Raw genomic sequence first — 13,572 nt, 5'->3', positions numbered from 1 at the left:
CTCAGTGTTTACAATGATGTGAGGCACCAGGGTCAATAATCAATGCCAAAATGTTTAGTACCGTTACCAAAATGGCCCTGATGGGATTACACTGGACCTTTCGAAGGTCAAAGGCCAAACCGTATAAAATAATTTTTGTACAGAGTTTAAAACATGTCTACAGAGTTCAAAACAGCGTTTTGCTTTTGGCTACATTTTTGGCTAATTTAACGCTTTGAAGTAAACATCTGGAAAACATCTAATGCTCAAACTGTTGAGCTTCTACAGGGTACGACTAATTTTAATTATGCAAATTTGAGGAACCATTCCTTTAATGTTTATGTTGTTTTTGTTCATTTTTCCAGCTTATGGCTCCCTGTTGGAAACCCAAAGTGTGACTCAGGGTCCATCGGCAGATCTTAAATCATCAGCAGATTAAAAGAAACCAATCGACACGTTAAAACCTCAACTGTGAGACTTTATAATAAGTGCAGTGGATTTTGCTGTTTTCCCAAGCACAGCTGAAATGCTCATCAATAGCTCCCCTAATGGTCTAAAGTAAGTGTGTGCACACACTTCACACACACCTTGCTTTCTAAAGTTAAGGTTGACATACAACACCCCAACCGATTCCTAGTTTTATACATATAGAGACTTTTTCACTTTGTGTTTAAAAATAGACCAGTCAAAAATCTGATTTCTCTTGAGGCTTGGTGGGTGGGCAGAACAGACCTTTACACACACACATTTATCTAAATCTATCTAAGTGTGTAAAAAAATGAAGTATTTTTATAATCCTTTCATAGACTACAGTGTGAATAGAAACTCAAACGGAGTCTGGTTCACAGTCATGACCTCTGAACTTATTCACAAACTGCACAATCCAGAGGAAACTTTTATTGCTTTTCATAGCTTAAGAGATTTTGTGGAGTACTTAGTTGTTTTACTCAGGTATCGACCTTATTTCAAATGTTTCTTTTACAATTTCTTAGGAGAAATAGAAATATACATTTATGTACGCTGTAAATAATTTCTTGTTGCACTAAAATTTTTACTTTTAAACAACTTGATTGTTGAGTAGTGAGAAGTTGACATAAATAAAAATTGAAGTTAAATGAGCTTAAGTTATTGCAAGTTTATTTTTATAGTTTATAGCAACTTCTAACTAAGTTAACAAAAAGTTTAAATGACTTATAAATTCAAGTTGTTTAAACTTAAACATTTAACTGCAAGGAATTTTTACAGTGTAGACAGACAATTTGCATAACTATATTCTCAATTTAATCCGATTGCTGTCTAGGAGGAGACAGTTAATATAATGAAAGCATCTCAAATGTGATTATAGAAAAATGCTTGTGTTTCTCATAATCATGTGACATGTCAATGCAAAAACACAATTCCTCAGGTAAACATTTTAACCGCTTAACACATCAGTTGTGGTGCTGCATGTTGACTGAAAGTATCTGCTTTCATGAGAAATGTGAAGTTTAATGTTGTTCTAAAAATGTTATGAACATCATTTGCATAAATCTGGGACTGTGAGTGTTTTGTTGAAAGCATCAGCTGTTTAATTTATGGAAATGCCGCTTCATTCCTCCCCTTGAGTTTGTCTAAGATCTGATAACACTGCTATTTTACAGCTTTATTGAAATGTTTTGCATTCAGCCATTCTGGTTCTCTGGCACAGAACGTTCCCTCAGCTCACCCAGAGCCTGACCCGTGCTGACATATCTGCTCAGCCGTGATAAAAACATTTATCACTGACCCTACAGAGGTCAGAAAAGTGACTAAGGGTGTTGCACATCTATCCTTCGAGCTCTCTCGCTCTCCATCGTTTTACCCCTCCCTCGCTCTCTCTCTCACCTCAGTGTCTCTCCTTTAGGTTGAAGAGAAGGGAAAGAGACCTCAGCCATAGATTGTTTGTTTTCACAAAGTCCCGCGGATATTTTTTTAAAAGGTCAGATGCTTCGACTGATGTTATTTCTGTTCTTTACATGGTTGGTAAAGATGAAACATTAAGTGAGAGAGATATACAAGAGCAAACATGAAGAACTCTGTCATAACTGCTGGCCGCTAGAAAAAACATTTTAGCTTACTGTATATGTGCACTTTGGTCGTGACATTTTGATAAATATCGAAATGTAGAAATAACACATAACCACTACATTAAAAAGCTATTTGTTTAGTAGGCTACTTGTTTATCTAATACATGACAAATTAAGAGGATAATGTTCTCCTTATCTTGTGTATGGGGTTCATTGCATTTATCGGACACATTATGGTCAGTAGTACTCGACTGTGTTTGTGATTTTGCAATTAGTGGTGTAATTTCCGAATGATCGAACAGTGTGGTGCAAATGTGGTTTTATAATCATCACCATTTCCTGTGTATTATTTTTTCTTGATAATTATATTACATCTTACTACTACTTATTTAAAGTAATATATAAAGTAATGTGTTTTGCACTAAAGGAAACTTATTGATTCAATGAAATGTGAGGTTAGATCACCAAAACAACTGGATTTTCTTAAGGAATTTATATCTGTTAAAACAAGTCCTTCTGTGGAAATGAGGATAAAGATATAATGTAACAATCAAATTAAAATCGTCCATGATTTTGTTCATGCTTAATCGATGCTCTAATGTTGGCTTAAACTCAGGGGTATGAAACTCAATAAGGCAGGATTAGGATAAGAGCATTGGGCTCATAAATTTCACCGTAGACTGTTTGTAATTATTTAACAAAAACTTTGTAAAAGCAGAAACAGGCCAAACGTAAAGCCTTCGGTTCACACCCTTTGCTTAGGGAACTGCGGCCTCATGCATTCTTACTAGAGTCTAAACCCTTTGATGTGAACTCTTAGGAAAAAAAGATCTGAACATATTCACCTGTTTCGGAAATGCAACATGCCACATTCATTGCATTTAATAATAACATCATACCAGGCTAAATCATATTGTTCGTGTGTCTTTCTGTCAAATACATAACCATTTCCTCCATAAATACCGTGCGGCGTGTGTCACCATTGAAGATCTGTTAAAAGATGATCCTTCCTAAGTCTAAATACAGCCGTTTACCCCGCAAAGCGTTAGAAGTGCCTATGAGCTCTTTCAATTATCTCAATCACCTACAAAGCCATCTGAGCTTAAACACAACGGTTTCACGTAACCGTGATCGGTTGAGAGAAGCTACACCTCTGTTCTTCATTAGCTATTAAAAGTCTGTTGTTTTTGTAAAAGGAATAAGTGACCTAAAGGGGCTTCGTTATGGCTTTGCGGTTTCAGTTTGAACGTAAAGCCGTGCTGGATTACCTCCCGGAGACACACCAAGCCCCATTCCATCCAGCTGACTCACAGCCCAGCCCTATACATCTCCCTCTCTCTCTCTCTCTCAAATATATGAACAGCTGTGATTGCTTTTATTATGGGGGAAATATACATGCTAATGTGTGGGTCTGATTTCTTATGCATGCCAGTCACAGCTGAAAAATGAAACGGGAAATGAGTAAAAAGGACAGAATAATCTGACCACAATTAATAAATATATAAACATGGAATTTGAAAATCCGCAATGATTTCATGAGAAGTAGTCATGGTAACCATGAAACTTGACTTATTGAGACTGGAATCCATGTGACTGGCATCTGTACATGCATCATGCATTTAAATGGAAAGTAATTTTAACTCTCTGTGTATTAAGTGAGGATATTTATGTGTACAAGTTTTACAATCCATTTCCACCGAGTGTGATAGACACAGGCAGGGCAGGGGCCTGTATTTAGACAGCCGTCAGCAGTTCAGACCTTGAGAGCAGCTCTTTGACTTCACTGACTTTGAAATGTTAAACTTTCAGTGGCTGAAGTGTTTAGATTAGCAAAAGTGATGTAAATAACCGTGATGAAATATGTAAGTGAGCTGTAAACAGTTCTTTTTATCTTTACTCAGCCATGTGTGCGCGTGTGTGTTCGTGAGCGTGCACACGTTAACACATTGTGTGTAGAGCCGCGCTTCAAACATGCGCACCCTGCTCTCGCACCGACTCTGTTCTTTACAGTTTGTTTTCTTTTGCCCTCCAAAAATGTAAATGATGTCTCACTGCTGTTTTTTATTATATGCAGTGAAGGAGTGGGCGCATGGCTTCTGTGGCAGGGTTTGCTGATTAATTTCCTGAGGTCAGGGCTATTGCGCTGGGCTCAGTGATGCAACATAGACTCACAGACAGCCAGAATTTTCTCATAAAGTCAACAGAGCAAATTCAGCCGGATTAAACTGCATAGGCCTTTTCACTCGACACTTCACGTATCTCTGTGCAACTCTTCCTGAGCCAAGGGACAAAAGTTGATTGCAGTTGTTAACTTTGGTTAAAGGATAATTGTTAGGATGTTTATGTGTAAAATGCATTTCATATCATCTTCCTTATCTATAAAGTTAAGGAAGAGTTATTAATACCTAGAGAAAGCATATAAAACATCATTCCATTTATATACACATAGTTTCTATTTATAATTTTTACTTAATTATTTACCAGGCTTTTCAAACACATCAAAAACTGTATCACAAGTGCTCAGCTTGTTGGAGTTATACCTGGTTTAAATTTAACTCTGGTTAGACCTTAATCTGTTAAAGACTTGGGCTTACACCCAAATTGCTTAGCACTAAGCACCCAAACTTTTCAGAAAGGTAGATTAGGTAAGATGAGCTCCTCCACTACAGCCGGATTGTAATTTTACGTTTTGTGGCCACCAGGTGGCGCGTATTGAGCGCTTAACGGACGCGCACCGGGGCTCTGTCCTGCTCAAATCCAGTGAACGCGCATCTGCTGCTCACACAAAGGACCTGCTACCAGCATCTCAGAAAGCAATTTATGCGCACAGACAACACTACAAATCAGTATGTTAAATTTGGAAGATGTCTATTAGCCTACTTTACATTATTTCCAACATTAAAAAAAAAAAAAAAAATCAGTTTAGACAAATTTACACAAGAGCAACCGAAAGAAACATGAAAATGTGCAATACCTGCAACAAAATTAAAACTAATTTTGTTTTAATTTCGAATTGCTTGTCTCTCTTTTAAATTTGCACAAAAATATGAAATTGTTTAGCGATTTCTTTCACCATTACAGTTTACACTAACGTAGGTGTGTTTGACCCCGGGAGGAAAAGTTTATAGCAAGAATTTCCACCGCACTTCACATCGTATCAAAGACAAGTATCCTTCTCACATTTACTTTTTCCATGTAACAAAAATGAAGCACTTAATCTGTCTTCACTGAGGTCGGGGTGACAAACTGACTAATGGTTTTGGGACGTTTAAAATCAGTCTCTTATTTCTTTCTCACAGAGTGCTGAAGTTAAAAGTGACAGCTGTATATTTACCTTAATTAATACAAAGCGACGCTTGATTTGTTGCTGGCCTAACCTCGCTCAGAAGCTCAGAATATTAAAACAATATTTTCTTGACTTTCTATTTTATGTTAAAGCTATGCTACATTTGTCTGTTTTGTTACACAAAGTTTATCTTTGTTTTTGTAATTATTAAATTATCATTATTAATAATAAAACTGCTGTTGTGCAAAAAATGATAAATTCTTATACATTGGGCCTACATTTTGTTTTACTCTACAAATTTTACATTTTATTTCGTTCAATATGCGATTGGTCGAAGACGTACAAACTTTATTTCCAGGATAAAAGTTTACTGTCTGTATTAAGTCTACACATTTATGGTGCTGCTTTGGTCCTTTGGCGTTAAGCGCTGCTGTATCAGTGGAGGAAACTTCACTCACTTCAGTATATTGGGGGTTTGGCTGTATGACGTCGCGGGTTGGGTTACAATAAAGAGGCGGTTTGACTTAGGGACCACAAGACAGAGCAAGAGAGTAAAAGAGTGAGAGAGAGTTTGTACCCCGAGTAACCAAATTCTCGCACAGCACAACCGCTGGAGCACAACTGTGCGCACTTCGAGGGTTTTCCCGTGTCTGTGCTGCGAGAACATGCTGAGGAAGACGAACATTTCTCCGATGCGCCGCACGCTTTCGCACTGACTTTTACAACTTTTGCTGCAGTCGCTGTGGAGAGACTTAAGTGACTCTAAATCGTTCTTGGGATCGTCCTGTTTCACCAAAATATCTGGTAAATACTTTTTCATATTTTGTAATAATTTAACAAGCATTTACTCTGAGCAGATTGCAATAAATAATATGTGTATTGACAAGTAGGCGTAAACAAGACGTGTGTAATGTTCAGCGAAACTAAAACATTGATAAAATGTTCTCTTAAATATTGTAAGCGCAATTTGAACACTTTTGTGGTTCAAAGAGTAAAATTACAATAGTAATTGACCTAATGGCGACGTATTGCAGTGACATTATTAGAATAATTTGTTGCTGAAAAGAAAAGCATGCAAGACCACAATGTTTAAAATGTTAAGCTGTAATGGTGATGTGCTCAGGTCAGTGATCAACAGGTGGGATGCCTCAAGAGGTGCGCGAATTTAAACTTTCGTTAGTGAAATTTAGTATTGATGAATTTAAAATATTTGCTTGCCAGAATACATTGCTTTCGCTGTATTAAACTATATTATTAAAAAAGGAGGTTTGAGAAATCTGGGTGTAGAGTTGGGAAATCCTTAAAACCTGCTTTCAGAACAATCCATAAGATGTGTTTTTATTTTAAAAATTGTAACAAATACGATTTCGTTTTTGATAGCTTACTACAAACTTTCGATTTTATCACGAGCCTAAAACATGCGTGGCCTTGTGTGGTCAATGGTTTGCGTCTTAAATGAACACACACTTGTACAATGATGCTCGGTGCTGAGAAAATCTGGAGTTTTTCGTTTTTAATGTTTAGTGTATGCTCTTCAGATTCAGCACAGCTTCCAAAAATAAAAATTTAATTTTTTTAGAAGTATGAATGTTAATCATATAAATACTGTTTGACATTAATAATACGAAAGCGAAATAATTTATTTTGAAGTCACCATGACTTATACGGTTTCTTAAATTATGTTTTAAGTATTTATACAGTGATGTGTTTATTTTAGAATGGATAATAATTTATTTTTACATTAAAACTGTCACTTTGTTTTAACATTAAAATAAATTAACAAAACACACCGAAAAAAAACACAATATTTATAAATAATGTCACGACGCTGGTTTAAAGTATTATGCTTAAATGTTTAGTTGTAGTTGACCTGGTTAATTAATGTTAAAAATGATCACAGCGTAATTTACTGGATGACCCCATTTGATATGATGGGAAAGAGCTTCTGTTAAGAAAACATTTCTCAGAGTTGACCAGAGTTTTTGTATTTCAACATGGAAAATACAACGAATTTCAAAATAACACTAAGCTTAAAATAATGAAACTAAAATAATATAAGCATATTCAGTTTTGTACCCGTGACATTTTCGGCTTAATTAACAGCTTTTCTGTCACGATGTCTCAGTCTATATCTGGCACAATATGTTCTGGTCATTGTCGATAATATAATATACAATATTTTAAAATTCTACAGTGTCCAAATTTTACGTATTGTGCAGTTAATATGGCTTTACATTAAACTCAAAAATCTTTACTGCAGGTAGGTCCTCGCCAAAATAGTTAAATATATTTGTATATTTAGTCAACTTTTGTCCACGGTGTTTAATGAATGGTTTGTTTCCCTCTCTCCAGGGTTAAGTGATCACATCCTCTCGGGGGGCTGTGCGGAAAAAGAAAACATACACTTACTTGATAATCGTTGCACAATTGACCAAAGGCCCGTCGTTAACGCACAGATCCCGAGACCATGATTAATTCCTGTAATACACGTCGACATTTCTCTGTGATCTCCATAAGCGCGATGGGCGCACATTTACACCTACCGAGTGCGCACTTCTGAAGAGATAAAACACTGATGACCTCCGCGCGCTCATTGAGCCACCGATGAAAGCTTTCAAAGCGATCACAGATATTGATAGGGAAGTTACTGATAGATGATCATTTAACAGAAGCCACTATCAGTGCGTAAATTGGGTGCGTTTGAAAATATAGGCCTATTCTTGGCTGCTGAATAGAAGAGCACAGACGTGTATGTTTTTTTTTATAAGGGACAAACTTTATAGTTTTGCTAAAATATTTAATTAATTGTGGCGTGGATGTGTCACACTTTTCCGCCTACGATCTACACCCCTGGATAAAGGGAGGTGGAACTGAGCAAATTGTGGTGTGATTTTTGAGACTCCTTTCATCACCTTTTCTAGACGTCTCTGGCCTCACAACCCTGATTCTGCCTGGCGTGGGGGGCAAAATCTGGTGTGATTTATCCTACTTATCCAGACACCGTGCGCAAATCCGGCTAATTAGCCGACAATGTCGCGGAAAAATGTCCAAGCACTTGTAAAGTCTCAAATTATACACTGCAAAAATGTTTTAACAGCTTAAATTTACTTTTTAAATTTTTTTCAAAGTATTTTTTAATAAAAAGTAATTTACTAAAGTTCTTTAAAGATTGGGGTGTCTGATGGATACCCCACTGACGTTTAACGTTTAAGAGGACAGTTCAGGTAACAGATTTCCCCTCTACCGCTCGTTTTAGAGGTATGTGGACTTCAAAGGGTTAAGAGTAAGAGCCTGATCTCCTCTAATGACCCCTGTAAGTAAAAGTCAATTACTTCTGCGCCATGATCAGAGCGTCCATATCCCCGGGGAGCTTTGAGCTTCACAAAGACTAATTAGAGCTATTTCACTTTTTATTTACCACAGATCAGACTCACAATTCGCATCCTGAGCATTCAAGACTCAAATACACACGTTAATTGTCACCAGTTACTTTCTGAACAAAAATGCTTGAAAAAAATAGTTTCTTTCTTTCTAATCCGGTTTAACTTTTGAAACATCATCACTGTTTAAACTTTATACAAATTGTGCACCCCTTTTCCATTATTACCTGAAATCCTTATAGTGGCGTTTTGTTGTCACAGTAATGTAACACACAACACAGCAGTTAAATTCACATGGTTAAAAAACTGTGAAAAACATCTTCCAGACTACATGAGTAACACTGTAAACACACCAAGCCTGTTCAAGTGTGTGTGTGTGTGTGTGTGTGTGTACATAAAGTTCATGATGAGACAAAGAGCAGTTATTGTGCTTTGTGTCTGTTCTCATCAAACCTGATTAAACAGCCGAGGCAGGTATGTCACCTGCTGTCTTTCTCTCGTCTTTATGGCCATGGGCATATTTTTGGCATGCAGAAGACGCCTACGCCAAAACGTACATGTGCACACACAAACACGCTCACAATCACAGGCACTCATCTGGCAGGCTTGAGCAATGCTCTGTGTTCATGTTGGAGTGTTATTTATTCAATATGTCAAACACGAGGTGCCTTGCTTGACAAGTGCAGTTTATGTCCTGACGCGAGTGTGTGGGTGTGTGTGTCTGTTTTGTTTGGGGAAGTTCCTTCAGCATGTACGGCCCTGAAACGATTTTTCCCACAAAGCAAGGCAACTTATAAGGTGTTTAAACAATATAACCTGTGAACAGATTCTCAATTTTTGCATTTTAGAGGCATTTTTTCTTTGTGATGTGAAAATCTCAGGGTTCATATGCGGATATGATAAACGTTTAAGGATTTTAGCTGTTTGGACCTAAGGCCCTTATGACGCAGTCATGCGAGTGTTAGCTGATGTTTCCTCTCCACTCATTTCTCTCTCTTTTTCTCCAATAGAAACTTCCTGTCATTCCTGGAATTCTCCACATCCCGTCTATCCGTCAGTCATGGGCAGTAAGACACTTCCAGCACCAGTTCCTCTTCATCCCTCTCTGCAGCTGGCAAATTACTCCTTCCTTCAGACATCCAACGGGCTGCATCTGCCTGCCGACCACATGCCCAGCATCTACAGTTTCAGCGCCCTTCATGCGGTCCAGCTGCACCAGTGGACTCTGGGTTACCCTCACTTCACTTTTCCGCGCTGTACCATCTCCAAGCTGCCCGGCCTGGTGGACGCCCGCTTTCCTCTACCCTCGATTCCTCTGTTCCCCCACCTCGTCCAGCCCGCCAAGCAGGATTCCCCTGGGCCGAACTCTGGAGCATCTGCAAAGTCCAAACCCCGTTTTGACTTCGCCAACCTGGCAGCGGCCGCCACGCAGGATGACGCCCTGAAGGCAGAAGATCTGAGCACTAACGGCGGCCACATGCGCTCGCCTTCATTAGGCTGCCTGCTGGATGTGGCCAAGCTCTCCTCGCCAGAAAGGAAGCCCAGCCGAGGACGACTCCCGTCCAAGACGAAAAAGGAGTTTGTGTGCAAGTTCTGTGGCCGTCACTTCACCAAATCCTATAACTTGTTGATCCACGAGCGCACGCACACAGATGAGCGGCCCTATACTTGTGACATCTGTCACAAGGCCTTCAGGAGGCAAGACCACCTGAGAGACCACAGGTAAAGACGCCAATCTTAAATTATACATATAGTAATAGAAACACTGGCCCACACACAAACTCTTCGCTACCTCACTGTACCTGGTAATACCCTCCTACTGTCCCAGTTACAGAACATAAGAAATAATAGGCTACGTGCTTTTTTACATAAAGTCAAGGAATGAGTTTCGCCTTACAAAGCCTCAAGCACAAAAGATATGCAGACAAACAAATCAGTTTTTTATTTTCATAAACCACACCTGCCTTGGTGATTTATGACATTTGATATTCCAGGGCTATAAGAATGATTTAAAGTAGTTGAGACATGCCGCACAATCTTCTCACAATTCTTAAGTAATGATACAACCTTGGCTCTTTTCGGACTAATAACGATCACAAGTTATACATCACGTATGTGTTTTAATTAACATTTGCAAACCCAAAACATTTGTCATGAGAATATGGCTAAATATTGCAATAGCTCGGTCACGGCACATTTTTGGGCAGCATACGGAAACTTAAGATATTTAATCCTAGAAAAGCTCAGACAAAACCCATGTTGTTTACATTGCAAAAAATGTTCATGTCCGTTAAGCAAACCACACCCATTCTTACTCATTTTATCTTTATCTTTCTTTCCCCAAAGGTACATCCATTCCAAAGAGAAGCCATTTAAATGCCAAGAGTGTGGAAAGGGTTTCTGTCAGTCCAGAACACTTGCCGTCCACAAAACATTACACATGCAGGTCAAGGAACTTAAACCGGCCAAGATAAAGTGAGACCAGCTGCCTACATTGATGGGACAATAAAACTGAACCTAGTGATACCAGCCAATGATGCTGACATTCAAAGACCACAGATTGTACATCTGATGGCTGTGGACCTATGCACATGGCTTAACACATCAAAGATGGATTAGACTTGACCAAAGATCTTTCTGAAGACCACCATATCCTACAGCCATGATGCCTTAATGTTTGACTGATGTAACAGAATGGATGAAAAGTCACGGACTCAGCAGAAGCTAAAACATGGATATGAGAATGTCAGACTGATTTATGTTTAGGAAAGAAACCAGATGAAATCCAGACCAGCGACACCAAATAGAACAACTAGTGAGATATGTGATTTTAGTCTGCACTGCTCCGTTCTGAACAAACTATTGTTTTATTTTTGTAAACAGTGGGTTTTTTATAGATATGATGACGTTGTTGTTGTTAATGATGAAGGTAAACTATGGAACCTATGCAGTTAATGGGTGCCTACAGCAGCTCTACATTTAAAATCCAAAGACATTTTCAAATCATGTAATTCCTCCTTTTGTACAGATTCCCTTTTGTATAACTAATATTTGGCACTTTAATCTGAGTATTGATTATTTACATATATCACTGGATTCGTTAAACTTATTTTTGAAAATAAATAGTCATTTCCTTATCAAAAGCATGTTTATGGTAGTCAATGCAAACTCGACACCAAATGCAAAATTTCCACCACACAAGGAGAAAAGACATTGCATTGAAATTTATTCAATTACATCTTAATTGAAGAGTACAGTTTACAAATAAAGGGGATTTGTCTTTACAGACTACAATTCAACTTTAAGCAATAAACATGGATAAACACTGTGCTCCACGCTTAACTTAACAAATAAATAAATAAATAATGAATGATTGAACGACATCAGGGATTGACTCATATTTGCCTCAGGAAATGACATCTGCCGCCGTGTTCATTAGCATGCTGATGAACGAATGAACCAATTCTTTTAAATCACTTTAACTTTGTGTATTCAGTGTCAGTGGAGGGCACAAATGTGGACGTATTAATAGAGATGAGAGAAAAAAATCACAGTTCACAGATTAAAGGCTTTAAAAAGATAAAATAACATTCAAAAGAAGGATTGAGTATTAGGCCAAATTCACATGTGAATGTTTTTTTTAAATCCAATCTTTTTTTCTCCCGTAATCATAAAGTCGTCCCAAGAAATGTGTAAGGTATAAACAAATGGCAGAAACAAAAGGGGCGTGTCGTAGTAAGGACGCGTGTGTCATTGCAACATGTTACCTTATATACAGTACCTAAAATATACAGATTGGCTGTACACACAAAGACACAAAGGCGTCAATTTCAGATTTATCCAATCCGGGACCAGGTTTTAAAAAATAGCGGATGCAGGCTTCCAAAATGCTAATTCAATAAAACATTTGTATGTACACAGCTAAACGTGGCTCGTTGTGTTCTCAGATCCTGTGGCTCCACAACTAAACAAGGTGAACTCGGACTGAACTGTTTAAACAGAACTGAGCTCCAAAATTATCCCTGGAAAACAACAGGCAGACATCAGGGAACAATACTGTAAAAAGGTTAATGACAGGCAGTTTCTTACAGGCCCAAATGAATTGGTTCATTTCCGAAATAAAGTTTCTCAAGCCGTACTCGAACCCACACACATGATGAGGGTGCCAAACACTTTCACAACATCTGTGTCGCAGCTCTAATTCTACAACCAGAGCATGTCTCCTGGGTTTGTTTGTTGGAATTTTAAAGTGCGCATTTGTGTGCCGTGTGTGCTTGTGTGTGTGTGTGTGTGTGTTTGTGAGGGTTTTTGTATGATGTGAGTTTCCGTGTACTGTCATGATTATTTTAGTCCTTACATCATTTGCTTTGGCTGAAGTATGCATAAGATTTAATATTCTTCTCAGAATCATTTTATTGCGTCATTATAATTCAACATTTTAAGAAGCATTTAGATTTTTTTATGTATTTATTAATGAAAAGAAATGTTTTGGTTAAAGTGAAAGGTAAGGAAAGAAGCATTAAAGGATTAGTCAATTTTCTTAAAACCAAATCCAGATAATTTACTCACCACCATGTCATCCAAAATTTTGATGTCTTTCTTTGTTCAGTCGAGAAGAAATTATGTTTTTTGAGGAAAACATTCAAGAATATTTCTCATTTTAATCGACTTTAATGGACCCCAACACTTTAAAGTTTTAATGCAGGTTAAAATTGCAGTTTCAATCGATCATAAGGGTCTTATCTATTGAAACGATTGTCATTTTTGGCAAGAAAAATACAAAATATGCACTTTTGAACCACAACTTCTCGTCTTCCTCCGGTCGTGTGACGTGCCAGCGCGACCTCACGTAATTGCGTAATGATGTCGAAAGGTCACGTGT

The 13,572-nt window shown here is 37.9% G+C and overlaps 1 protein-coding gene across 1 annotated transcript; it reads left to right on the top strand.

The window, feature by feature from the left end:
• The first annotated feature begins 5,861 nt into the window (after positions 1–5,861).
• osr1 (odd-skipped related transcription factor 1) lies at positions 5,862–12,535 on the top strand. Its single transcript, XM_065296493.1, has 3 exons — positions 5,862–6,114; positions 9,701–10,412; positions 11,037–12,535. Exons 2-3 carry the CDS (start codon positions 9,751–9,753, stop codon positions 11,167–11,169), a joined length of 795 nt encoding a protein of 264 aa, XP_065152565.1. The 5' UTR covers positions 5,862–6,114; positions 9,701–9,750; the 3' UTR covers positions 11,170–12,535.
• Positions 12,536–13,572: the final 1,037 nt, after the last annotated feature.

The sequence above is a fragment of the Paramisgurnus dabryanus genome, chromosome 20 (assembly GCF_030506205.2).
Source record: "Paramisgurnus dabryanus chromosome 20, PD_genome_1.1, whole genome shotgun sequence".
NCBI classification, from domain to species: domain Eukaryota; kingdom Metazoa; phylum Chordata; class Actinopteri; order Cypriniformes; family Cobitidae; genus Paramisgurnus; species Paramisgurnus dabryanus.
This window is presented reverse-complemented; position numbering and strand designations above follow the sequence as displayed.